General features: G+C 41.2%; 1 protein-coding gene across 1 annotated transcript in view; it reads left to right on the forward strand.

Moving 5' to 3' along the window:
• The window catches only part of LOC309557968 (aldehyde oxidase-like), a 174,138-nt gene extending 161,325 nt beyond the window's left edge, over positions 1–12,813 (forward strand). The window contains exons 31-35 of the mRNA XM_082260856.1: positions 388–502; positions 2,571–2,636; positions 5,005–5,193; positions 7,860–8,027; positions 12,565–12,813. Coding sequence (XP_082116982.1) covers positions 388–502; positions 2,571–2,636; positions 5,005–5,193; positions 7,860–8,027; positions 12,565–12,615 — 589 coding nt within the window. The 3' untranslated portion in view covers positions 12,616–12,813. The remainder of the gene's footprint in view (positions 1–387; positions 503–2,570; positions 2,637–5,004; positions 5,194–7,859; positions 8,028–12,564) is intronic.
• Positions 12,814–26,231: the final 13,418 nt, after the last annotated feature.

Here is a 26,231-nt window from a genome sequence, read left to right on the forward strand (position 1 = left end):
AGAACTTTTTTTTGTGTGATTAATAGTTAATGGGGCATGACCCAGGACCCTAGGCACTTTTAGGGGCATTTATTGGGTTTTAGGGCTTAAAAATTGTGTTTTTTGATTACCGAAGTTCGGGTCCCATTGATTTCAATGGGGTTCTGAAATCCGGGCCGAACTTTCGGGAAGTTCGGATGTTCTGGCCGAACCAAACTTTTCAAAAGTTCGATCATCCCTAGTAGGCACTCCTGGTCAAGGCAGGGTGGCTACACTTACAGTCCTCTGCTCTGGTGACCCTTACAAAATTTTGTGTGTTTGTTGCTAGGCTGTGGCCTTTTAGCCTTGGTGAAAGGACACTACTGAATTAATACACCAATATTAAAATATCTTTGTTTCTATTCACAGAGGATTTGACAGAGAAATGGACTGGGACAAAGGAGAAGGGAATCCAGCCCTCTACTTTGTGTTTGGAGTTGCTTGTTCTGAGGTGGAAATAGACTGTCTCACTGGAGATCATAAGGTACAGCTATCACAACAAAGCAAATATAACCGGGTTAATTTTGCCTAAGGTATAACTAAAGAGAAAGCTTTTTTTAGTTTTGGATAGAGTGGTAAGAGATAAGAACATCTGCCAGTTTAAATCCTACCTGTGCCTTCGTTAGAGACATTTACCCTCTTTGTCTCGTTTGCCGTTATTATCGAAAGTAACAGAAAACCCCACATTTTGAGTTGTCACCAGAACAGGGGAAACCTTCCAATGTGGACGCTAAATCCAGTAAACCTGGTGACAACAAAAGATTCCCTAACTTTGAGAAGTTTCCTCTTACCTCCTGTTTTGGTAATGAGGCTGGAAGTGAAGGGAAATCTCCCCAAATGGACACAGAGGGAAAAAACTGACCCTCCCTTGCGCTATCCAAAATGTAAAACAAAGTTTTGCCTATAGTTCTACTTTAGAACAACATTTTCCATACATTAAATCTGTACATGTGCAGCAGGAATGTAAAGAAGACATCCTCTCTTGCCTGTGTGTATCTCGTGTTTTGGGGGTCCCTCTGTGCTCTTATATACAAAATTTGACTTAAATGGCGTAAAAAATAAATGGTTGGTTCAATACGTTCTGCCCCTTCTCACCCTAAAATTGGTTCTTAAAGTATATCTAAAAACACAGCTTGTTTTTTGTTTGGGATAGAGCTTAGAATCCTTGTTAGGGTTTTCTTGCTGTTTCCCTGCCAGTTAGATGCACACCTTTATTTCGTCCTTGTGAGCAGAGCAGAGCAGAGCTTGGGTTTGGTTTGAACCTGGAAGTTAGCTGTCATTGCTAGGCCAATGAGCTGCTACAAAGGGAGAGGGATGCTTGTGACATCATTGAATCATTGACCTATTATGGCCACATTAGGTCAATGTCATGAGCAACCCTACCCCTTTCTGTACACCAGCTGCTGGGTGGAAAATCTCATGGCCACAGCTCATTGGCCAAACAATCATTACTGGTAATCATTGTCACTGGGATTTAAGGAGAGGGAATAAGTAAAATCTTAAATTGCCACCAGAACAGGAATAGAGGGAAAATCTTCCAGTGAGGACACTTGCTTTAGTGACATCTAAGGCGAGAAAAAGATTTAAAAAGATTTGCTGTCACTTCCTTTTGTAACTACTTACTCTATCCAAAATTGAAGAAAAAAGCTTCGGCTTTATAGAGGGCACTAGTGTAAGAAGCCATGAGGGTCCCCCCCCCCCCCATTCCATTCTAGCCCCGGACTTCCAGTTCTGGGTGGAGATCCATGGGAAATCTTACTGATCCCTGCCTCCTACATGCCCCCTGGGGATTGCATCCAGCACACTCTGTGACTGCTGTGTCCTTCAGACACAGCTGATCACATATCACGGTAAAGGGCCAATCACAGCAGTCCTTTATAATGTGATCAGCTTATCACATGTAAACAGACGTGTCAGTTATCGGCAGTCTTGTCCTCCCACGCTGTGACTGTGTGAGGAAATGCGAGCCGTTAACGGGCAAAACTGTCAGTACATTGTTTACACTGATAATAAGGGCAGCTGCTTAGCTTCACACTTCTGGCTGTGCACACAGGAGAAGAGGGGAAGGAGAAGATGGAGCTGATCAGCTCTCTCCTCTCCCATCCATGGGAGGGAGGGAAGAAGATGGAGGAGGAACTGTCAGTGCAGGGCCGGGCCCGGGCTGTATGAGAGAGATGCTCTTAGCTAAGAGCCCTGTGCCAGCAACCCCACTAGGGCCCCCAGACAGTGGTGGCACACTAGGGTCGGGTCAGAAGTGCAACCTTTGCGACCCTGGTAGTTCTGTCACTGGCTTTATATATACATTTATATATATAAATGTAAAAAATATATTTAACATGATGGGCAAGCTAAGTAACTAATAGCAAGGCAAGAGAAGACATTGAGAAGTACCGTAGGCTGATTGCTTGATGTTCCTATTACAGCTTTACCGTTTTTTTTTTTTATGTACAGGAAAATTTGCTTTAAATCACTTTAATACATTGTAAAAATAGTGAATTGTAAAATTAATTCTTTCTATAAGCTTTTTTTTTTTAAATTTCTCCTGCTATCAGAACCTCCGGACAGACATTGTCATGGATGCTGGCTGCAGCATTAATCCGGCTGTGGACATAGGACAGGTATGTTATTTAATAACTTATTAGGCATGTTACATTCATGTAATGTAGGTACTATTTCAGTATTGGTATTGTAAAGTGAAAATATATGTCAATAAAATACTTGGAAGTTTGGTTCAGTTAGGAGTACCTACCATACCATGAGGCAGGGGGCAATTATCTAGCTTTTTCTTACTCAGTGGAAGAAGAGTCAGTGTGCTCTTTCACCTATTCACTATACAGAAACTGTATTCGGATCTAGATTGTGGGAAATGCCACACAGAACATATCTTGGGGCAGCAAAAGTCGCAGGGAAGCCACAGGCCTCTCGTTGTTTTTAAAAATCAGATATTACTTTTACCATGTTTTTCAATTTATTTTTCGATACATGCCAGTTTAAATACGAACTGTACAATTACTGTCAAAATTATCCATTATAATCTGTAGAGTTAAATATGGTGCGTACAGAGCTATTTGACCAGCACCATAGTTGAAATTAGTAAGCATTAAACAGCTATGCATATAAAGAACAACCAAAACATTTATCACAATCTTTTAATATATTGGGATTTATTTACTAAAACTGGAGAGTGCAAAATCTGGTGCAGCTGTGCATGGTAGCCAATCAGCTTCTAATGTCGTGTTCAATTAAGCTTTGACAAGAAAACCTGGAAGCTGATTGGTTTCTATGCAGAGCTGCCCCAGATTTTGCACTCTTCAGTTTTAGTAAGTCAACCCCACTGTGTATATTTTCCCAATCATTTATAGTCAGCAAGGGTGCATGACAAATGTTTATATTATTTATGTTAGAACTTAAAGATGAACTCTAGGATAATCAACAATACAAATATTGTCTAAATACTAGAGTCATGTGTATTCTTCCACCAATCTTGGTGTGCTTTGTGTATTTAATCCAGATCTGTGTAGAAATTAAAGCCCAGTACACACGCAACGATTATCGGCCGACCGATCGTCCGTCTTTTGTCCAGAGTTGTGTTTTGTTGGTTGGAATGTGCCTAGACTGCACACGAATTTTCTCGCCCAACAAAATTCTACTTCAGAAGTGATGTCATGTGTTGGGTTGCTTTCTTTGTGTTCTTTCTTCACTGAGCATGCCCAGACTTGCTCATCAGATTTTTCCCTGTCGAAATCTGTACTGACTGCACGAAAATCGGCCGTTGTGTTGACGGCCAACAAAAATGTTATAGTCTGCACACCAGATTTTTTTCGGCCGAAAAGTCGGAGTTGGTTGTCGGAAGCATCATACTAACAAGCCGAAAATCGGCAGATCAGTCGTCGGACAAACATTCCCTGCCAATTTTCGACGCGTGTGTACGGGGCTTTAGTGTGAAACTTTGTCCCTGAGGAGGAGCTTCCTGTGATAAAGACCAGTTACTGCTGCTCTTTCCTTGTACAGGGAGACTGGTCTGGTCCCACCTCCTGTAGTTTTCTGCAGGCTGCCTGTAGTGGGTGGAGTCTACTGTGCCCCTCCCACTGCTCTGCTCTCTGCACAGGCTATGTACAGCAAAGTAACAATATCACTGCTACTTTTCCAGGATACTAATTGTGTTTGCAGAGGCATTTGGTGCAATTTATCATTTGTGGCCATTAAGGGATATATTTTAATAAAAGCTTTTATGCCGAAAGCTCAGCTTTAAAGCTAAAGTTTAGATTTGGCTTTTTTTCATATGTACATTCGTCTAGCTTTAACCAACATAAACAGGTATGTCCCATACCTGCTCAATCCCTGTGGAAGCTGGAAATCACTGTAGTAGTCACAGGTACCACTTTGATCTCCGCTAGCTTGTGAGACCTGTGCTAAGCAGCAGCCCTGTTTCTTGGTGAAAACAAGGCATCCCTTGTTCAGAACGTGGTCTTTTCAGAGAACATTTATGCATTTTCTCAGTTAATGAAAAATGTTTTTTGATTGGACGATGTAGAGATTGTGACACCACTGCCCTCTCCACCTCATCCAATCAGAGAACCCTTTGCATTCAGTGAGAATTTGCAAAGTGTTCTCTGAATGGGCCCATGCCAAGCAAGCAACTTTCTTGTTCACTAAGCAGTGGACCAGCACAGGACCAGGAAACTAGCAACGATCACTCTAGTAGTGGTGCCTACTACAGTAATTTCCAGCTCCCACAAGGATCGGAGAGGTATGACACATGCGTACTTAAATTGGTCCAAGTTGGACCAATGACACTATGCAAAAAAAACCATACCTAAATTTCAACTTTAATTTGCCAAGCTAAGCAAATTCTAAGTATAGAATAATTAAACTTTAAGAGTATGTTTCATTTTGGAAATCAAATTTATATACCATTGAAAGCATTGATTGTTTCTAATATTTGCCGTTTTTCCTGTTCACATGCAGTTATGTTTATGTTTCTAGATTGAAGGTGCCTTTGTTCAAGGTCTGGGGTTATTTACAATTGAAGAGCTGAAATTCTCTCCGCAAGGAGTGCTGTACTCCCGTGGGCCAGCTCAGTATAAAATTCCAGCAGTGTGTGATGTCCCTGAGCAATTCTACGTGTCCTTGCTCGCCAATGCTCCCAACCCACACGCTATATATTCTTCCAAGGTAATAGAACACTGCATTCCCTGTCATTATACACTCCCTGCACCTACACATCTGTTTATCTTCAAAGCTTTACATTGATGCTTTATGCATATTTGCCACTTGTTGCTGGAGTGCCAATGATTGCCAAAACCACTAAACCTTTCACCTTTGACCTTTAGGTTCTTAAATTTGATTGATAAAAACCATATAAAAATAAAGTATAAGTGAATATAACTTACCTATGCAAAGATGTGCCTTACAGGGTTATACACACAGGCACGTTTTGTGTCATACAGAATCCTCCTGTAAAATATACTTTATCAGTCGGACTTACCCTTTATGTTCCATTGATAAATCTATACTATATAGATTTATACTATACTATATAGATACTATACTATAAATCTATAGGTTCTATAAACCTTGTATACTGTATATATAGCTGAGAATGGTTTTCTACCAAATCTTTATAATCCAGGTGAATTTTAGGCCGGCCATAGTTTGAATTCCGGGTGGTTGAGCAGGAACCGGCCAATATTCAAATCATGTATGGGCAGGCTGCATGTTCCAAGCTGATCGATCAAATTAGGTACAACCCGTCTATTATCGCTAGCGGCTGGTATAGCTGCTAGCAATAACCATTGTCTTCTCCTGGCAGGGAGGGCTTCCCTCGCCCCCCCTTCCCCCGCTGGGAGAATACAATGAATAGAATGGCTCAGCAGGAGGGATTCCCTTGTCAAAATTGTCTGTGTTGATGTGGGAACCAAATTTCCCATAGTTGCAGGATAAAATTTGCTCCATGTATGGCCTGCCTTAGGCTCAGTTACAGGATGAGCTGAGGTATCTTTTATATGCGGGCTGTGGTTTATAGCCTGATTTCACCTGCTCTGTGGCAAAATTGCAGCACTCAGTAATAGGATAACAGAGTCTCTGGGGATAAATTGAAAATTTTCTTGTTTTCCACTAATTGGGAATTGTTTTATTGTTGTGTTGTAAGTTGAATAGATAACGCTGAAGATTAGTATATTTTTTATGCAATGTATTGTGGGACAATAATAGTTTTGTTATAAACTATTTTTGTGAATGGCAGAGAAGGCAGAAGGGGGTGGGCAGGCGGTGCAGCTTTTCTCTGTAGCAGCGGCTCCTGTTAACCCATACAGCATCAGGAGTTATTAGCTAAGGACAGTATTTGGCGGCTTTGATTCTTACCAGAAGCAGACACCTGCAAGTGGTATTTTAGGCTTAGTGTTTTTAAATATCTTTTTCTGATGTCTTCGGGATGGTCACTTGATGAGCAGGTTGTTCATTTTCTTCAATCTTCTCCCAATGGTAGTTGGTCCTGGATAATGCAGAGAACAGTGCTGACATGACATCAGCACTGTTCTTTGTATCCATATAACGCGAGCACTGATAGGAGATCTCATTGCCAAAAGGGAGGACTGTAGGTACAGCTTCAGGTTGAAGGTGAGTATTGTAACCTAAGCTGCTTTTTTAACAATACTTGGGTGACAAAAGAACAAAAATAAAATTAGCCTGGAGCTGGGCTTTAAGGCCATTTCACACGAGCCAATCCGTTTTCACAGACTCCGCTAGCTTAGCGGGGATCGATCCATTGATCCCTGCTGAGCAGGCAGATGACAGGTCTGTCTCCGCTCACTGTGCAGAGACAGAGCTGTCAGAGTCCCGCTCTCCTCTCACATGACATCATGTCCGTTTTCATCCGATCCGATGGTGGACGTATCTCCATCCGTCTGTTTTCAGTGGGTCTTGTCGGTTCAGATGCCAGACGGGTGTCCACTGACATCCGTCTCCCCATAGTGTAGAATGGGTGGTCTATTCTGGTCCTCCAGAAAAATGGACAGGTGGACCTGATCGGTCCGATCGTGTTAAAGGGGCCTTAAGGATAACTTTTGTGAAAAAAAAAATAAAGTAAATTAAAAAAAATAATAATAATATAGCACATACAATTTCTAGATAAGCAAAATTGTAATTTGTTATTAAAATTATCTTTCATTTTCAATCTGCAGATACTAAATTATTCTATAAAATTCAATACAATATGGCAACCTGGAGGCATTCTGTACACCATTGGTGTACAGAACTCCCCCAGAAATGTAATTTCCCGCTTGTGTGATTGCCTCACTGATTTTCCCAGAAGTCTGCACAAATCAAATTTTAATCATCCCATGCAATAGAAATTTCAGATTTGGTGAGCAGAAAAAGGTAGGAATCTGCAACAAAGTTTGTTTTTTTTTCTGTAAATTTTTGCAATTGGCTTAAATTACCAAGGGGGCTTTCTCAGCTGCTAACTTGTAAGTACATTTACAACGGAATTAGTGAAGACAGAGCAGCATAAAACTTGCCCTAAGGATGGAAAATTATTGGAAGAATGATTAGCTGCCCCTCATTTCTTAATTTGAAATTATTTTTCATTTTTATGAAATTCAACAAAGGGGTATAATCTTAAAAAAGTGTCAGACTGTTGCTGACATTTTAGGTCATATATTCTGCTCATGTTGTTTTCCCTTCAGTCCTCCACACCACCCCTTCAAATTGGGTTACTCAACTCTGAGATGAAACTCTACCCTGTCTTGGTACTTGAAATGTTGTTTGTGACCTGTATGTATAGAAGTACACATTAGACCTGATATGTTGATCAAACTGTATATTTGTGCTTTGTCCTACAGGGTATGGGTGAGCCAGCTCTCTTCCTGGGCTGCTCTATTTATTTTGCCATAAAGGATGCTTTGACATATGCCAGAAAAGAAAGAGGGATGTCTGAACTTTTTACCTTAAACAGTCCTGCAAGCCCAGAAAAGATAAGAATGGCATGTGGTGACAAATTCACTAACATGGTATGACCTTTTTTTAAGCAATCTATGTAGACATAACAGGTTCAACATTTATTTTGCTATTTTATGGTCGCCATATTTTTATTTAGACCTGTGTGGATTTTTGTGACTCTATTCATTTTCAGTCGGTAAAAACATTTTTTTCGTTTGTGATAGATTAGGAAACATTTAAAACCCCTATCAATTTTTTTACTCTTTCTGTTCCATGGGGATTTCATTCCGCTTCCTGACTTGGCGGCACAACAGGAAGTGACTAAATCTCCATTCAAATTAAGGACTAATTCTCTTTGAATGTTGTCACCAGATTTAGTATTCCCAGTGGAAGATTTACCCTTAATTCCGTTTTGATGGCAATCCTGAAACTTCTTTTTTTCGTTCACTTTATGTCCTAGTAACAATGGTATCATATCAATATATACATATAAAAAGTCCAAGGAGCTTCCATGGCTTACCTGTGTAGAAAAAATACAGTGGTTCTTCACATGCACCCTTGTGCTTGGTCACTTGGCATTAGATAACATAATGGGATTAATACTATTTTAAAGTTAGTGTATCTAAACCCAAACAAGAATGTATATATTGCAGATTACCAGTGGCGGCTGGTGCTCAAAATTTTTGGGGGGGGCGCAAAAAGAAAAATGTAATAGGTATTGCTTCGCGCCAAAAAACGCAGTAAAAAAATTGCGTGACTTTGAAGCTGTGCCCCCTTCAATGCAATGAACACTGTGCTGTGCCCCCTTCAATGCAATGAACACTTTGCTGTGCCCCCTTCAATGCAATGAACACTGTGCTGTGCCCCCTTCAATGCAATAAACACTGTGCTGTGCCCCCTTCAATGCAATAAACACTGTGCTGTGCCCCCTTCAATGCAATAAACACTGTGCTGTGCCCCCTTCAATGCAATAAACACTGTGCTGTGCCCCCACAATTCAGAGTTCAGCGTGCATGCCCCTTTCAATTCAGAGCGCCACAGCATTGTCCCCAATCACTGCAGAGCACCACAGCATTGTCCCCAATGATTGCAGAGTGCCCACAGCATTGTCCCCCAATGATTGCAGAGTGCCACAGCATTGTACCCCAATGATTGCAGAGTGCCACAGAATTGTACCCCAATGATTGCAGAGTGCCCACAGCATTGTACCCCAATAAATGCAGAGTGCCCACAGCATTGTACCCCAATAAATGCAGAGTGCCCACAGCATTGTACCCCAATGATTGCAGAGTGCCCTCAGCATTGTACCCCAATGATTGCAGAGTGCCACAGCATTGTCCCCCAATGATTACAGAGTGCCACAGCATTGTCCCCCAATGATTACAGAGTGCCACAGAATTGTACCCCAATGATTGCAGAGTGCCACAGAATTGTACCCCAATGATTGCAGAGTGCCACAGAATTGTACCCCAATGATTGCAGAGTGCCACAGCATTGTACCCCAATGATTGCAGAGTGCCACAGCATTGTACCCCAATGATTGCAGAGTGCCACATCATTGTATCCCAATGATTGCAGAGTGCCACAGCATTGTACCCCAATGATTGCAGAGTGCCACAGCATTGTACCCCAATGATTGCAGAGTGCCACAGAATTGTACCCCAATGATTGCAGAGTGCCACAGCATTGTACCCTAATGATTGCAGAGTGCCACAGCATTGTACCCCAATGATTGCAGAGTGCCACAGCATTGTACCCCAATGATTGCAGAGTGCCCACAGCATTGTACCCCAATGATTGCAGAGTGCCCACAGCATTGTACCCCAATGATTGCAGAGTGCCCACAGCATTGTACCCCAATAAATGCAGAGTGCCCACAGCATTGTACCCCAATGATTGCAGAGTGCCCACAGCATTGTACCCCAATAAATGCAGAGTGCAGCGTGCGTGCTCCCTTCAATTTAATGCACTTACCTGGCGGCGGCGGGTTCTTCCCTCCTCGATCCAGTCCGTCCTCTCTGCGGCGGCGGCGGCGGGAAGGAGAGCGGCTTCTCCCTCGTCCTCCGAGTGGCGGTGACGGTGAGTGACTGACTCACGCACCGGCACCGCCCCCATTGTGACGTCAGGGATCGGATGTCCTGGATGATGATTGGTCCAGGCTGGAGACTGGACCAATCACAGCCAGGATATCCGAAAGTGGGGGTGTCCAATCGGCGCCTCTTCTGGGACGTAACCCCACCCCCCCCCCCCCTAGCCACCACTTCCCTTACAAAGGCCGGAGAACCCAATTTTTTTTTTTTTTTAAACTTTATTTGTTCGCTGTCATTTTTTTTTTTCTTTTTTTTTTTTCTTTTTTTTAGGGGTAGGGGGGCGGCGCCCTGGCGCCCGCTATGCAAGGGCCGCCACTGCAGATTACTAATCACTAAATGTGTAGGCTGCATTTGTTTTCTGTTTTTATCTTTTTTTCTTTGTTTTCACCTGGTGTTCCAGCCAGTAACACCCCTCCTGTCTTATGGTGGCTCCGCTATCTATTTAGGAGAAATAACAGAGACAGTTTTGGACAGCAGCATTATCTTGAGAGGGAAGTGTTGAGTGGACTAGTAGATTTAGATGGATTTTACATAGGTGACCAAAAAAAAAGCTCAACTCCAGCTAATACATTCCACTTGCCTACCACCTAACTGGGAAAATACGTCATTACTTTGATGGTAAATACCAAGGTTATGGCTGCAGCTAGATGCCGTAACCCCGGCATTGTTTCCTTCAGGCGCCGGTCTTTCTCACAAAAATGGCCTGAGCATTGGATTCTCCGCTGGGCCACTTTTCGAAGTGGTGGGAGGGGTCGACCCTCCCTCTCCCACCGCTTTACGGTGGTTTTTGGGCTTACCTGGCGGATCTGGAAGCCCGAAAACCAATACGGGGATTGGTGACACCTAGGCACAGAGATGAGCGAAGGAAAGATGGCCTCCTCTCATCTCTATGCCTTAGGAGGACCGGAGCAATGTCATGACATCACTTCCAGCTCCAGACATTTTTTTTTTCTTTAAAGCAAAAGATCTAATTTTTTTAAAAACATTTGTTAACTTTTGCTTTTAAGGGTAGAGGAGAGATTTGGGGTATTTTAAACCCCAGATCTCTCCATAAGGAGGACCTGTCATGCTGTATTGTCATGGATGTTTACATTCCTTGCGATAGCAATAAAGTGATAAAAATAATTTTTTTAAAGGGTTAACGGGACAGTACAAAAATAAAAAAAATTAATAAAATAAATATAAAACAAAAAAAAGGTTTTAAAGCGCCCCCGTCCTGCGTGCTCGCGCACAGTGGTGAATGTATACATAGGTCATGCCCACATATGTAAGCAGTGTTCGCACCCCACATGTGAGATATCGATGTAATTGTCTGAGCAGGAGCTATATTTCTAGCACTAGACCCCCTCTGTAACTCTAAATTGGTAACCTGTTGAAATTTTTTAAGCATAGCCTAAGGAGATTTCTAAATACTAGTTTACTAGCAGTTTGGCGCCATTCTATGAGCAATTTTAAAGCATGTTTGGTATCTATTTACTCTGCGTAACTTCATCCTTCATAGTATACAAAAAAATTGTGGTATATTATGTTTTGGGTATTTTTAATTCATTAAAGCATTAAAGTTGTCTTTTTCCCAAAAAATTTAATTAAAAAAAAAAGGCTGTGCAAAATCTGTGTGACAATAAAAAAATTGCAATGACCACCATTTTATTTTCTAAGGTCTCTGCTTAAAAAAAAAAAAAAAAAAAAAAAAAAAAAAATATATATATATATATATATATATATATATATATATATATATATATATATATTTATTTATATATATATATATATATATATACATATATATATATATTGTGTACATATATATTTAATGTTTTGGGGTTCTAAGTAATTTTCAATACAGATTTTTACTTGTAAACAACAAGTGTCAGAAAAAGGCCTGGTCAGCAAGCAGTTACAGAAACACATTTTTATTTGCATTTGATATAAAGATTATTATTTAAGCTTTCTTATTAAGCGCCCTGCAATACAGTAAAGCTATAAAAGTATATGTCCCTGATCTCTCTATTAGCCTATTAGATCTTGACATCTTGGATCAATTTAGATGCTCAGGAGGAGGCATTCAGCAGGGCTAGGCTTGACATTCCCAAAGTCAATATTTGCATAAATAATGTATATGAGATATAGAGTAATCAAAAATAAAGCTGCATGTTTGAGCAAGTATCTCTAAATACCCACATTATGTTTTTACAATCAGACAGTATAGGATAATAATACATTTACTTAAACCATAATGGGGTTAATTTACTAAAACTGGAGCAAAATCTGGTGCAGCTGTGCATGGTAGCCAATCAGCTTCTAACTTCAGCTTTTTAATTTAAGCTTTGACAAAAAAAATGGAAGCTGATTGGTTTCTATGCAGAGCTGCACCCGATTTTACACTCTCCAGTTTTAGTAAATCAACCCAATGTTTGCCCCATCCCATTTAATGGATAACTTGTCTGCAGTATTTGTATTTATACTAAGCACTGGGGTTACATAATATAATATAGAAAGTGCTTATGTTTTCTTACAGATTCCAAGAGATGAGCCTGGTACCTATGTTCCCTGGGCTATCAATATATGAACACTGATCTCTGATAAAGGAACTCTATTGTTCAACTGATGCACGAAACCTTCTATCTTATTGTTTCAATAGCATTAATATATTATGAATATAAAGCAAATGCATCTAAGTATAGTAAGACTGATCAATAAGTGTGGTAAGGAAGGATAGTTCTTGTTCACGGCACTGAGAATGCTGGTACCTATTCTTCCTTGTTATGCTTGGACCTTATAATATTAAATCTATTGTTGACATATGATCATGAAAATGCTTGTGTGAAGGTTAACCACTAATCTATCCGTGTTTGTATATTTTATTAGCACTTTTGTTATTTTTCAGTTTAGTTTTATAGAGAGAAGATATTTTCCTTTAAGACCTCATGAACTTAAGCATCCCATTAACAGATTATCCTGAGAAGAAGTGGATGGGAATTCCAAATATCTTTCTTTACATGAAGGGGGCAAAGCTGTCATTACTGAAGGGCAATGCACACATAAACGTATTTACAGCTTTTTTGCTCAAATGAATTGCTCATAAAATTAGAATAGTAGCGTTACCAGTATAATAATCAGAAATCACTCGCTTTATTACGTGACCTGCAAAAATTCTGTGTGAATTTCTGTTGATGAAAAATAATCTTATATTTTAGCATGATAATGAATGCTGACATCACCATTCTGTATAGCGAGAGTTGTTTTTTTTTTTTATTTTTTTTTTAATGGCAAGCTAGCGTGATCTAAGCTTTTTAGTTACTTCTGCTCTTTATTTACTGTTTTATATAAAATACTGGGAATAAGGGACTTTAAAAACCAAACTGAGCTTTCGGTTTAAATCAACTAAATATATTTTTCAGGTGTCAAAAAAAAAAAGGTGTGCCAAATCTTATAGGTTTTTTTTTTTTTTTTTAGAAAACAGTCACATCCTGAGTAGAAAGTAGTGGAACGCAGATGGAAATATAATCCTTACAAACTTTTTAACCATTTATTACTATTTAAAACTTAATACATTTTAATCTGTGGGAACAGCCATGAGAAGGAGCTTTACCACACAAAACTGCACTCAAAAATGTTGTGTGCATTACAGTCTACACAAAAAAACCATAAGGGTCTTCATGCACAGGCCTGTCAATGTACTTGCTATTATTATTATATAGGATTTATATAGCGCCAACAGTTTGCGCAGCGCTTTACAATATGAGGGAAGACAATACAGTTACAATACAATTCAATACAGGAGGATTTAGAGGGCCCTGCTCATTAGAGCTTGCTATCAAGCAAGATCTAGTAAAGATTGACTGCCCTGTGCGTTAGACTTTCAGAAATTAGAAATTTCTGTGATAAGTTTGAAACTCCAATACATGAAACTGTTTATGTTTTTACTGTTTTTTTTTTTCAGCTCTTTACTGACAAGGTCACTTTAAGGCAGCCATTCCCAACTAGGGTTCCTCCAAAGGTTGTCAGGGGTTCCTTGAGCTGTGGCTGATTGACCCTGATCTGATGGAGCCTATATAATTCTGGGACCAACACCACTTAGCAAAGCCAACACTGTAAAGGGGGCATTCTTTCCACTGATACTTTATTGATTAATTATAACAGGGGTTCACTGAGACCTGAAAAAAACTTGAGGGTTGCTCGGAGTAGAAATGTTGAGAAAGGCTGCTTTAAGGTATACTACCAGCCCTTTTAAAATAACTGTGAGAAGTGAAATCAATGAGCAAATGGAAGGCTTAGAAGGCAGATCAAGATCAGAGCAAGATCAAGGTTGACTTTTAAAGTAAAAGTTGGAAATTCAATTTAATTTTTGCTGCCAGCATTTATGAATCTAATGTAAGCTTTGACTTGCAGCTTTCGCTGAACATAATGTCTGTCCTTGAACTTCTCATCAGATTACCAACATTTGTAACACATTTGCTTCAAAAACATTTCTGTATGACTCCATACTCCAAAAAAAAGTCAACAGCCATATTTCAAAGTGTCTTTTTTTGTGCATTTGATATTAATTGCAATTCTTTTATTGTAATAAAGAACAAAAGATCGTAAGCCTCTAATAAATCATAATTAAAAAACATTGTTTATTGTTTGTAACCTGTAATTATAACACTACCAATGAATAAACATACATGGTGTTAGCATGCATCTAATTAATAATTCTGGCTCTTGGCTAAATGTAATGGTGTCTCAGGTGTCTTTCAGCAGAAATTTAGATAAGGTCTATTGATTTATATGTAAATAAATGTCATGTATAAGTCATAAGATGAAAATGGGCTTGGTCCAAATAATATATGAGTCTTTTTAAAAAGAGGATTCTACTAATCTGAATCCATGTCAGTCAAGTATGTTTTTTGCAACTCTGAACTTCAATGCAATCAAAGAAGGGGATTGCCATATGGGGTGCCTCAATAATTTCAACAAGAATAGGAGGTTTGAATGAAAGGAAATCTGTCACAAAGCAGAATAGTTAAATGAGAAGTTAAATACTTTTGAGCTGCATAATATTACTGGTCTGTGAATCAATAAATAGCAGGCGTGTTAAAATGGGTGATCTTGGGGCTGTCTCTGTTTCTCTGTGTCCCCAGCTATTTTATAAACTTAAAGCGGAGTTCCGGGCACAAAATCGATCTTTTTTTTTGTGCCCGTCCGCTTGTTCTCATTCACCTGAAAAGGAATTGGATAGTTAGGTTTTTTTTTTTTTTTTTTACTCACCTTGTAATTGGAGATCGAATATACTCACCTATTCTTCACTTCCTCCCTCTGTGCCGCGGCTCCGCCATCACTTCCTGGCTTGCACTGATTCCTGGGAGCTGAACGTCATCGCTCCCAGGAATCAATGCGACGGCACCGGCCCCGCTCGTCACTTCCGGGGCGACGCCACATTCCATGCTAAACAGCTTCTGGGGCATGCCCAGAAGCTGTGGAGGAATGCGGCGCCGCACCAGAAGTGACGAGAGGGGCCGGTGTAGGCGCATTCTCGGAGAAGAGGACGCGGAAGAAGACACAAAGAGGATCGCGACGGCTTCAGCTGCCCACAAGAGAAATGGCAATGCTGTGGAAGAATTTTATAAGTGAGTATTTCTTCTGGCAGGTAAGTGCAAACCGGGACAGATCAGAGGCTAGCCATTGTGGAATGTACTAGCCCTGACTGTCCCGGGGGTATGTTCACTGAAAATTTTTTTCTGTGCCCAGAACTCCGCTTTAAAGAGACACTGACAATAGATTTAAAATATTTTGTAAAATACTGCTTTGAAAAAAATACTTCTAAGGCCGTTAGCATCTTTGTTGACTCTAAACTTTGTTCTTTTGCAGAGCTTGAGGCTCCCCTAGAATTTTCAGTATACATTACTTTTGGGGGTATCAGAGGTCTGCATCTCCCCACTGTGGCTCTTCCCCTTTGCAGCTACATCACTAGGGTGTCACTGCAGATCTACCCCCCCCCCCCTACATTGGTTAGCAGGGAGAAAAAGGCATCCAGATTACCTGGAAATATAGCCATATAGTCATATAAATGACAATATTGCTGCGCTAAAACTCATAATAAATCTAACATAAATTCATCTAAAAACAGAAAGCAGCCATTCAAATCTGGAATAATATACAGATCCACAGGAAAATATTGTTAATAATGTGGCGCTGTTCCTATATGTAATGTCCCAAAATGACTGGGCAAAGCAGTCCTTTAGTGTCCATTTAAAACAGAAGAAAAGGTGGAAAGCTGTAGACCCGGAGAACGGCCACCAAACACACTGATCACACCACCTCTTACCAAATGAAGTTGACCTCCATTACAGAGATCCGATATGGCCAAATGTATAGGGGCAGAGAGCGATCCTCCTTCCAATGATGCAGGGCTCACAGATTCCACCGTATACAAAATACATAAAATAGAGAGCAGAACACTTTCATAGCGCAGACTGCATATAACCGGGGGTCACCCAGATGGAATGGATAACAAGGCCAGAACAAGGTCTCCCTGGTGAATGTGGGACATCTCGCTGTATCACATTTAAATTCACGTTTATGTCCCACATTCACCAGGGAGACCTTGTTCTGGCCTTGATCCATTCCATCTGGGTGTTCCATCTTCTGTTTGAAATGGACACTAAAGGACTGCTTTGCCCAGTCATTTTGGGACATTACATATAGGAACAGTGCCACATTATTAACAACATATAGTCATATAGCAAATATTCTAGCAGCTTCTTTGGCTCTGCAAAAGAGTAAATAAGGGAGGAGGTAGGTGGGTGATGGTAAACCTTCCTCCATGTCACACACACATATGTGTATATCAACAGAGCTGTGGACAGTGTCAGTAGAGCAGATATTGGTGTCAGTAGGGCAGTGGACGGTGTTGGTAGTTTCAGGTTTTATAATTTTTTCTAACAATAGAGAGATCCAATCAGAGAGAAAGAGACTGAGGACAGAGCTTCCCCAGTTCCTTTCTCTGTAGCCTCAGCTGCACTGGACAGTGAACGAATGGGAAGTGCTCTGTGCTAAACGGCTTCCAGCATGCCGGAGAGGGGGGGAGAAAATCTAGCAGCACTGCAGGGCGGAAACAGGGGGGCACCAGGAAGCAGGGGGAATCGGCACCGCACAGGGTGATTCATGTGCGCACACCTATGCTCCATGTTCACCATTAACTCCTTGGACGCCAAGCGTGGGTCACATAAGAGAACTGCCCCCAGGGTGGGTTCTGCTGGGCTACACTAGGCACCTGTAACAGGGTAACTTTTATCACACATGGGGTACCTTTACTTAAGTCATGTGCATGACCCAGAAGATGACAAACCTAAATGAACTCTAGTAAACTCTCTTGGCGTAATAAGCATTGTCACGATCACTTGTACTTTTAGTCTGTGCCATTTCGCGCGACACTGTACCCAAATAAAATTGATGTCCTTTTTTCCCACAAATAGAGCTTTCTTTTGGTGGTATTTTAGATTATCTCTGCAATTTTTATTTTTAGCTGCCGACAGATTGGACACCTAACTGACAATTTTGACACTTGTGGGGGGACCAGTGACATTACTACAGTAATCAGTGCTAAAAATATGCACTGTTACTGTACTATTGACACTGGCAGGGAAGGGGTTGATCAAAGGGTTAAATGTGTGCCTAGAGGGTGCTTTCTAACTGTGTGGGGGGTGGGCTCGTTGAATGAACACATAGACCTGTGTTCCTAAATAAGAGGAACACAGGATCCCTGTGTCTATTATAGAAGGAACAGCGTTCTGCCGTGTTTACAACGGCAGGCCGCCATTCTTTCTCCACGGGGAGCTGATTGGCTCCCCCTCTGGCCAATTGGTGGGTGCGCGGGCCTCTGGAAGCACGCGCGCGCCCCCAGTATTGGTCTTGCGAAGCGACGTACATGTACGTTTTATCGCTGGTCAGAGCCGACCTGCCACATTAAAACTACAGCGGCTGGTCGGCAAGTGGTTAACTTTTAAATTTGAATGAAAATCTCTCCCTTTGCAACTTAGACATTTTTGCTGTTGAGGATGTAAATTTCCTCCCATTGTTATCTGAGTTGTGAGAACATTTTTGTTTGCAGGATATTTTGCTATTCTGAAAAGTTGTTTCTTGAGTTTGCTTTCCTGTTGTATATAGGTCGGTTTCCTTTACGTAAAGGCATATTTTAAAGGGTCTCTTGCTGATAATTATGGTAAAGGACTTTTTCCTGTTATGCATGATTCTATTTTTATTATATGTAGAATACAGTGCATTGCGAAAGTATTCGGCCCCCTTGAACTTTTCGACCTTTTGCCACATTTCAGGCTTCAAACATAAAGATATAAAACTGTAATTTTTTTGTGAAGAATAAACAAGTGGGACACAATCATGAAGTGGAATGAAATTTATTGGATATTTCAAACTTTTTTAACAAATAAAAAACTGAAAAATTGGGCGTGCAAAATTATTCAGCCCCTTAAGTTAATACTTTGTAGCGCCACCTTTTGCTGCAATTACAGGTGTAAGTCGCTTGGGGTATGTCTCTATCAGTTTTGCACATCGAGAGACTGAAATTTTTGCCCATTCCTCCTTGCAAAACAGATCGAGCTCAGTGAGGTTAGATGGAGAGCATTTGTGAACAGCAGTTTTCAATTCTTTCCACAGATTCTCGATTGGATTCAATTCTGGACTTTGACTTGGCCATTCTAACACCTGGATATGTTTATTTGTGAACCATTCCATTGTAGATTTTGCTTTATGTTTTGGATCATTGTCTTGTTGGAAGGCAAATCTCCGTCCCAGTCTCAGGTCTTTTGCAGACTCCATCAGGTTTTCTTCCAGAATGGTCCTTTATTTGGCTCCATCCATCTTCCCATCAATTTTAACCATCTTCCCTGTCCCTGCTGAAGAAAAGCAGGCCCAAACCATGATACTGCCACCACCATGTTTGACAGTGGGGATGGTGTGTTCAGGGTGATGAGCTGTGTTGCTTTTATGCCAAACATAACGTTTTGCATTGTTGCCAAAAAGTTCGATTTTGGTTTCATCTGACCAGAGCACCTTCTTCCACATGTTTGGTGTGTCTCCCAGGTGGCTTGTGGCAAACTTTAAACGACTCTTTTTATGGATATCTTCAAGAAATTGCTTTCTTCTTGCCACTCTTCCATAAAGGCCAGATTTGTGCAGTATACGACTGATTGTTGTCCTATGGACAGAGTCTCCCACCTCAGCTGTAGATCTCTGCAGTTCATCCAAAATGATCATGGGCCTCTTGGCTGCATCTCTGATCAGTCTTCTCCTTGTATGAGCTGAAAGTTTAGAGGGACGGCCAGGTCTTCGTAGATTTGGAGTGGTCTCATACTCCTTCCATTTCAATATTATCGCTTGCACAGTGCTCCTTGGGATGTTTAAAGCTTGGGAAATCTTTTTGTATCCAAATCCAGCTTTAAACTTCTCCACAACAGTATCTCGGACCTGCCTGGTGTGTTCCTTGTTCTTCATGATACTCTCTGCGCTTTAAACAGACCTCTGAGACTATCACAGTGCAGGTGCATTTATACGGAGACTTGATTACACACAGGTGGATTCTATTTATCATCATTAGTCATTTAGGTCACCATTGGATCATTCAGAGATCCTCACTGAACTTCTGGAGAGAGTTTGCTGCACTGAAAGTAAAGGGGCTGAATAATTTTGGACACCCAATTTTTCAGTTTTTTATTTGTTAACAAAGTTTGAAATATCCAATAAATTTTGTTCCACTTCATGATTGTGTCCAACTTGTTGTTGATTCTTCACAAAAAATTACAGTTTTATATCTTTATGTTTGAAGCCTGAAATGTGGCAAAAGATCGAAAAGTCAAGGGGGCCGAATACTTTCGCAATGCACTGTATTATGTGTATAGACTGGAAATATACAGTATGCTGTTTTGTATACTATATACTGTATAAAAGCCAAAGACTGAAATTAAAATTGAGTAACCCATTCACTATGCTCTTGGGTGTGAGTGAGTTACTTTGAGGGCCCTGAAGTCTGGACGTGTGGAATAGAAAGATATTCCGGCAAAGGTTAGTAGAGACTACAGAGACAGATATTATAGAAAGGGATAAATCCCTTAGGTAGATAGATACAGTTGCAGTTCTGGGATAATCTTTTAGTTATAATGAAGTAATATATAAGGGAATATGGATATGTTCCTTTAACTTGGTATATATCAGGTATAGTATTCTTTTAATCTCCCTGTCACATCTTTTGCAGGTACATGCTACCGTCAGGCTCCCTAATCCCTAACTCAGACTTGTGTGTTGCTCGGCATAATTGCAAAGGTAGAGTCTATGCTGGTGTCTTCAGGAGGATTGCTAGTCCCAGCAACCCCCCTACATGTGGAAGGCTCCATGACACAGGATTGTAGCAGCTTTGCTGCAATCTGAACAGAAGCACTCTCCCAGTGTTTGCTGGCTGTCTGTATCTTTCCTTTCAATCAAGCTTTCTGTTGCGGGACTACAGGTCTCAGCAGCCCCAGGCATGTTAGCAGGCTTTTTTCTGCAGGTGATCTCCAGTGATGACAGAAGAAGGAGAGGGTGGCTGAAAGAAGAAATGAGCAGAGCCCGTCCGGGCAGATAGTGTGCTGGAATATTTGGTTACATAGCAGCTGGCAGCCTGTCTTTTCCCATATGGCTGGACTCTGTCCGGGAAAAACTCCCTGCTGATTTATATACACAGGAAAAGGTCAGAAACCATCAGCAGCCCACCAAAAACATAGACCTGGGAAATAAGTTACCCCCTTTCCTCTGTGCTGTGCAGCAGCAAACTAGCACTTTCCAACTTGCCTAAATATAAAGTATGGAGTCAATGGAGGTGCTAATTGTAAGTATTAGAACTGTATTTTCCAAATTAGTATTTTAGTAAACGTTTCAATAGCAATGACAGAGTATTTTGAAATTAAATGAGCCCCAGCTGTTTTCCAAGTGATAAAGGCAACACTATATAACACAATTTTGAAGCTTTATACTTTAGGAAATCTTTTATGACTTTTTTTATTGGGATAACATTTTGTAGGTAGCAGTTATTATTATAATTCTAATACCCAAAGTGCTATAATTTTTTTTTCTAAAAGTACTGTAGATCTGGCCCTCAGTATATGTGTTTATATATATATATATATATACATACATATATATAGTATATTGTGGCAGTCACTTCAGTCCAGAGAGAATTTTGCTGTAGTATCTGGAAAGGAAGATAAGTGATCATGGAATCAACTTTAGAACGAATTACATACACATTGGTTAAGCCCCTCCCACCCATAATCAGTATATAAGTACTCCTTAGCATGATACCCACTGGTAAGGATACATTATTAAACTATGTCCCTTTGAAAGCTACTGGTCAACACTTATATTGAGTCAGGTGACCATGAGATAAAAATGGTGTTGCCGTTTTTTTTTTTTTAACATTTGAGAATAGGTAGTAACTGGGTGGATCGGATTTGGACTTTTAGAGCTGACCTATAGCAACCAATAAGAATCTCCCTCTTTTACCTCTATCATTTCTATATTTTACCTTTTTTTATTTCTTACCCTGATTTTATACTAGTTTGACTTTACTAGAGTGAATACTGGTTGGTTGCTTTTGGTTACTGTTCTTAAGTACTGTGGCACACAGAATGAGTATTCATGTACATTGGTTATGCTGCTGCCTTCAGGAGATTGGACACCTGCAAGACAAAACTGTAAGGACAGCCCAGTATCAACCCTGCCACTCCTTTAATGCCTCAGCTTTCTGCTGCTAGTGTCCTAGGAGAACAGATGTCTTCTCTCCTCTGAGCAAAGAAATCCCTTTTTATTTAATTTTCATCTGGTAAGTTTCTTCAGTTGCTGCAGGGCCACAGGGAGGCTCATTTTGCAGCTTTCCAGAATCTATTGATGCTTAGCATTGCCACAAAAGCTGTGCCCAGACCCAGCTGATAAGAAGAAGCAGGGCCAGTCTGTAATGTTTGATTTAGCTCTGTACTCATATTAGGGTAAGGTGCTCACCTAGGTAGCTATAGTGCAACATTTTGGGTCTCCTACAGGGTGCTTTACAGGTCCCAAGGCCACAGTGCAATAATGTGGTAGACCCTTATCCCTGAAGACATTTTGGGAGGTATGCTCGCTAGAGCGGGGGTGAATAGAAGAAGTGGCTATCCTTTGAGGGGTGTCACAGAGCACATACTGGACCTCAGTTGTGGTGAGTAGGGTTTTTGCTATTACAGGGAGCCTATGTCAGTGCATACAGTCTAGTTGGTAGAAATTAATTACAACATCAGTGGTCCTGAAGGCCTAGTCAGCTTGTGATTTGCTATCAGTGCCAGGGGTCTTGCGGTGTCCTCCCTATAGGACCTGAGACCAATAGCCTAGACCACTGTCCCCTGCCTGAGTTGCATCAGTATTATCTAGGGAAGAATTACTTACTATGTCCAAGTTTATGGGCAAAAGTGCAGCCATGATTGCTCAATCAATATGCTGGGGCCACAAGTGTGTTTCTACTCCCTCTCCTCCAGAGTCCGTCTCTTAATTCCCTGAGGCTGCAGTTCCTTCTGCACAGTCAACCAAGGATGAGGAGAATTGTTCCTTATCCTTATTTGAAAACTGAGTAAATGAGGAGTCTGCACACATTACTTCAAAACTTTTAGATGTCATCTCTGGCCTTATTGACACAGTCAGTACATGCCTAAATTTTGTCTGCTTGCGTGAACTACACCTAAAGTGACTAGCCTGGGTTCTCTGAAGAGCCTGCAAATTGTTCTCCATTGCATTGGATCCTGTATAGTGGCCTAACCTGGAAAAGGAGTTTGCTCTTCCACATTGTTTTTGCCTAGCTAGACTCTATGGAGGAGGGGTTCCTAAGGAAGTGGTCTGTCCCCATTGTGTATCCAGCCATTTCCTGTCTCAACAAGACTCTGACCATCCTTGTTGAGGGCATTGAGGGCATCCCTGTGTTTAAAGACCTTAAAAGGCTAGAAGCCCTTTCTAAGACCCAATTTTCCTTCACCGATCCTGTCCTGCAACCTGCAATTACTATTATCTCCATCTGACAGACCTTAGTTATGTCCCAGGATCCTCAATATATCCTAATGGACCCCTCTCTCCAGTAACTAAAGCTCATGCCAACATTTTGGCAGCACAGGACAAGAGAGAGCAGTCTCAGGATTGTCCCATTGTCAAGTTGGGATGGGCTCTGTGTTTGAGTTGAACTTGCGTTCGACTCGAACATCAGCTGTTCGTGGGTTCAGTGAACACACGAACAAATGGGGCGCTCGGTGAGAAGTTCAGAGCGCCCCATAATGCACTGCGCTGTTGCAGTGCATTGATTGCTGATGATTGGCCAAAGCATGCACCTGACCTGTATGCTTTGGCTAATCACAGCACAATGTCCTTTCAGAGCCATGATTGGCCAAAAGCAGGGTGCCTTTAACCAATCATGGCTCAGGGGCTAAGTCCACGCCCCACACTTTATAATGCTGCGGCTTACATGGCAGCCATATATAGTGTGTTACAATAGAAATTAGGCAGGTAGTTACTGGATAGTGTGTTGAGTCAGTTTATTGCAGTCAGTGTAGTGTATAGGCATGCTGAACTTTTAAAATGTATACATATGGTGTAGTCCAGGGTCCCCCTCTCGGTGCTCTCCAAGTTTTGTGTTCCTATCACTTATAGTTCGGGAGCAGTGCCATGTTAAGCTGATCAATATTCCCATAGACGCCAATGTTAAAGACAGGGAGCAGTGCCATGTCAAGCTGGCCAATATTTCCCATAGATTGCCAATGTTAAAGACAGGGAGCAGTGCTATGCCAAGCTGACCAATATTTCCCATAGACGCCAATATTAAAGACAGAGAGCAGTTCCATGCCAAGTTGACCAACATTTCCCACAGATGCCAATGAGCAATGAAAGCTGAAAATTAGTGTAGGCAGGAAGGGGGTGAAAGAGCCCTGTATTTAAGTGGTTAAGGGAAATCCTATGACAGAATAAAAAAAAAAACTACATGGGGTCCCCCCTGAAATCTATACCAGGCCCTTTAGGTCTGGTATAGATTTTAAGGGGAACTCCAAGCCAAAATGTAAATAAAAAAAAAATAAAAAAACGGTGAGGGTTCCCCCAAAATCCATACCAAGCCCTTTTGGGTCTGGTACAGTTTCTAAAAATGTTGGCGTTTTTTTTTTCATTTTTTTTTTCATTTTTTTTATCCGTTTTTCTGGGAGCCAACACTACATTACAGCCATGAGCAGGTTCAAATGACATTTTTTTCCTTTAGAAATGCCAGTATTGCTGCAGCAGGTTCCATACATCGTACAGATGCGCCACTTTACAGGCACATCAAGGGGACACTCCAGGCATGATATTAAAAAGGAATTTTACATTTTTATTGCTTCACTTTAAGCATCATTAAAATCACTGCTCCTGTAAAAACGATTGTTTTTAAAAAAAAAATTTGCATTGATACATGTCCCCCAGGGTAGTACCCAGGTCCCCATACACTTTTTATGGCAATAACTTGAATATAAGCCTTTAAAATGAGCACTTTTGATTTTTCGTATTCATGTCTCATAGACTTTAATAAAGATTGCATGTTCGCTAGAATTTTTCCCTGTTTGAGATGTTCTGGTGCAAACCGAACAGGGGGATGTTTTGCCCATCGCTATTGTCAAGGTCTTACCTTGCCCTTCTGTTGGCAGCCATCTTGGACATGTGCAGACTGCTGCCTCTTTTAAACTCTGATTGCATCATCACATGCCTGCTGCCTGGGGGTCGCACAGTGATGATGCCGCACACCTGACTATATCTTTCACCTGATGGGTTTTAGTCTTTGCCCTTGCGTTTGTGCTCCAAGGTGCATCTCTGCTAGCAGTCTTCTGTTCTCCGTGTTCCACCATGTATGACCTGGCTTGGCTGATGACTCTTCTGGCTCTCGACCCCGCATCGGCAGATGACCCCGCATCGCCAGGATCGAGTTTGGGGGTATCCCAGTGATTCTCATGACACCAAACTAGTACTCTGACCTTGTCAGACTCCTGCCAGTCTTCCATGGGCCCCTTCCAGGTCGTCTGGATCTTCTGTTCCAAGGCCTGGTTTGCCACCCTGCTTCTTGGTCACTGGCTGTTGAAGAACAGGTCCTGAGGGACAGGGGCCTATCAGATTTGATCATCCCTATGCTTTTGAAAGAGAGAAATCAACTTCTCTAGAAGTCTACTATCACACTTGGAAACCTAATTCTCTTTGTGAAATTCAAGAAAATTTCATCCCATGTTCTCCGTCGGATGAATCCTGTCTTTTCTAGTCTGCATCAGCGTTTGGCCTTAAGTATCATCAGGGGTCAAATCTCGACCTTAATGGTTCTTTTTCAGAGACCGCTTGCCTATCACTCCTTAGTCAAGGCCTTTGTATAGGATGTCACTCACATTTTTGTTCCTGTAGTTTCCCTAGTGACACCTCAACCTGGTTCTGTTGGCTCTTCAAAGGCTGTTCTTTGAACCTATTAGGGATATTGCTCTGTCTATTCTTACTTGCAATGTTGCCTTTCTCATCGCCATCACTTTTATGAGGTGAGTTTCTAAGTTGATGTCCTTAACCTGTAAAAAAAAGCCCTTTCTTTTGCTACAGAATGACAAAATTGTTTTGTTCTTTTCATCCCAAGGTGGTTTGTTCCTTTGTCTTAACAAGGAAATTGTTCTACCATCTCTCTATCCTGCTCCTAAACATCCTAAGGAGATTTTCTCCCAATGTCTGGATGTGTTACATGCTGTTTGACTTCATCTTCCAGCTACAGTTTCCGTTAAACAGTCTGGCTCTCTGTTCATCATTTCTGAAGGTCCCCATAGGGGACAGCCTGATTCTAGTTCCGCTATCGCTAAGTAAATTTGACCACTCATCATTCTAGCCCCTCAAAAGCAAGGGTACCTCTTTCCTGGCCAAAGCACAATACTAAATCAGGCAATGCTTCTTTGACTTTTCAGCTTTTGGTATCTGTTTCTTCGATTTGCAGGGCTGCCACCTGGACTTCTTTTCTCACATTTTACTAGGTGGATGTTCAGGCCTCAGCTGATGTCAGCTTTGGTCATAAGGTTCTTCAGGCAGCTCTATAGGTTCTGTCCTTTTCTTGGAGTACATTATGGGACACAGGTCCCTCCCCTCTTTTTAATGATCCACTCCTAT

The sequence above is a fragment of the Pelophylax lessonae genome (genome assembly GCF_965119305.1).
Source record: "Pelophylax lessonae genome assembly, chromosome: 6".
NCBI lineage: Eukaryota > Metazoa > Chordata > Amphibia > Anura > Ranidae > Pelophylax > Pelophylax lessonae.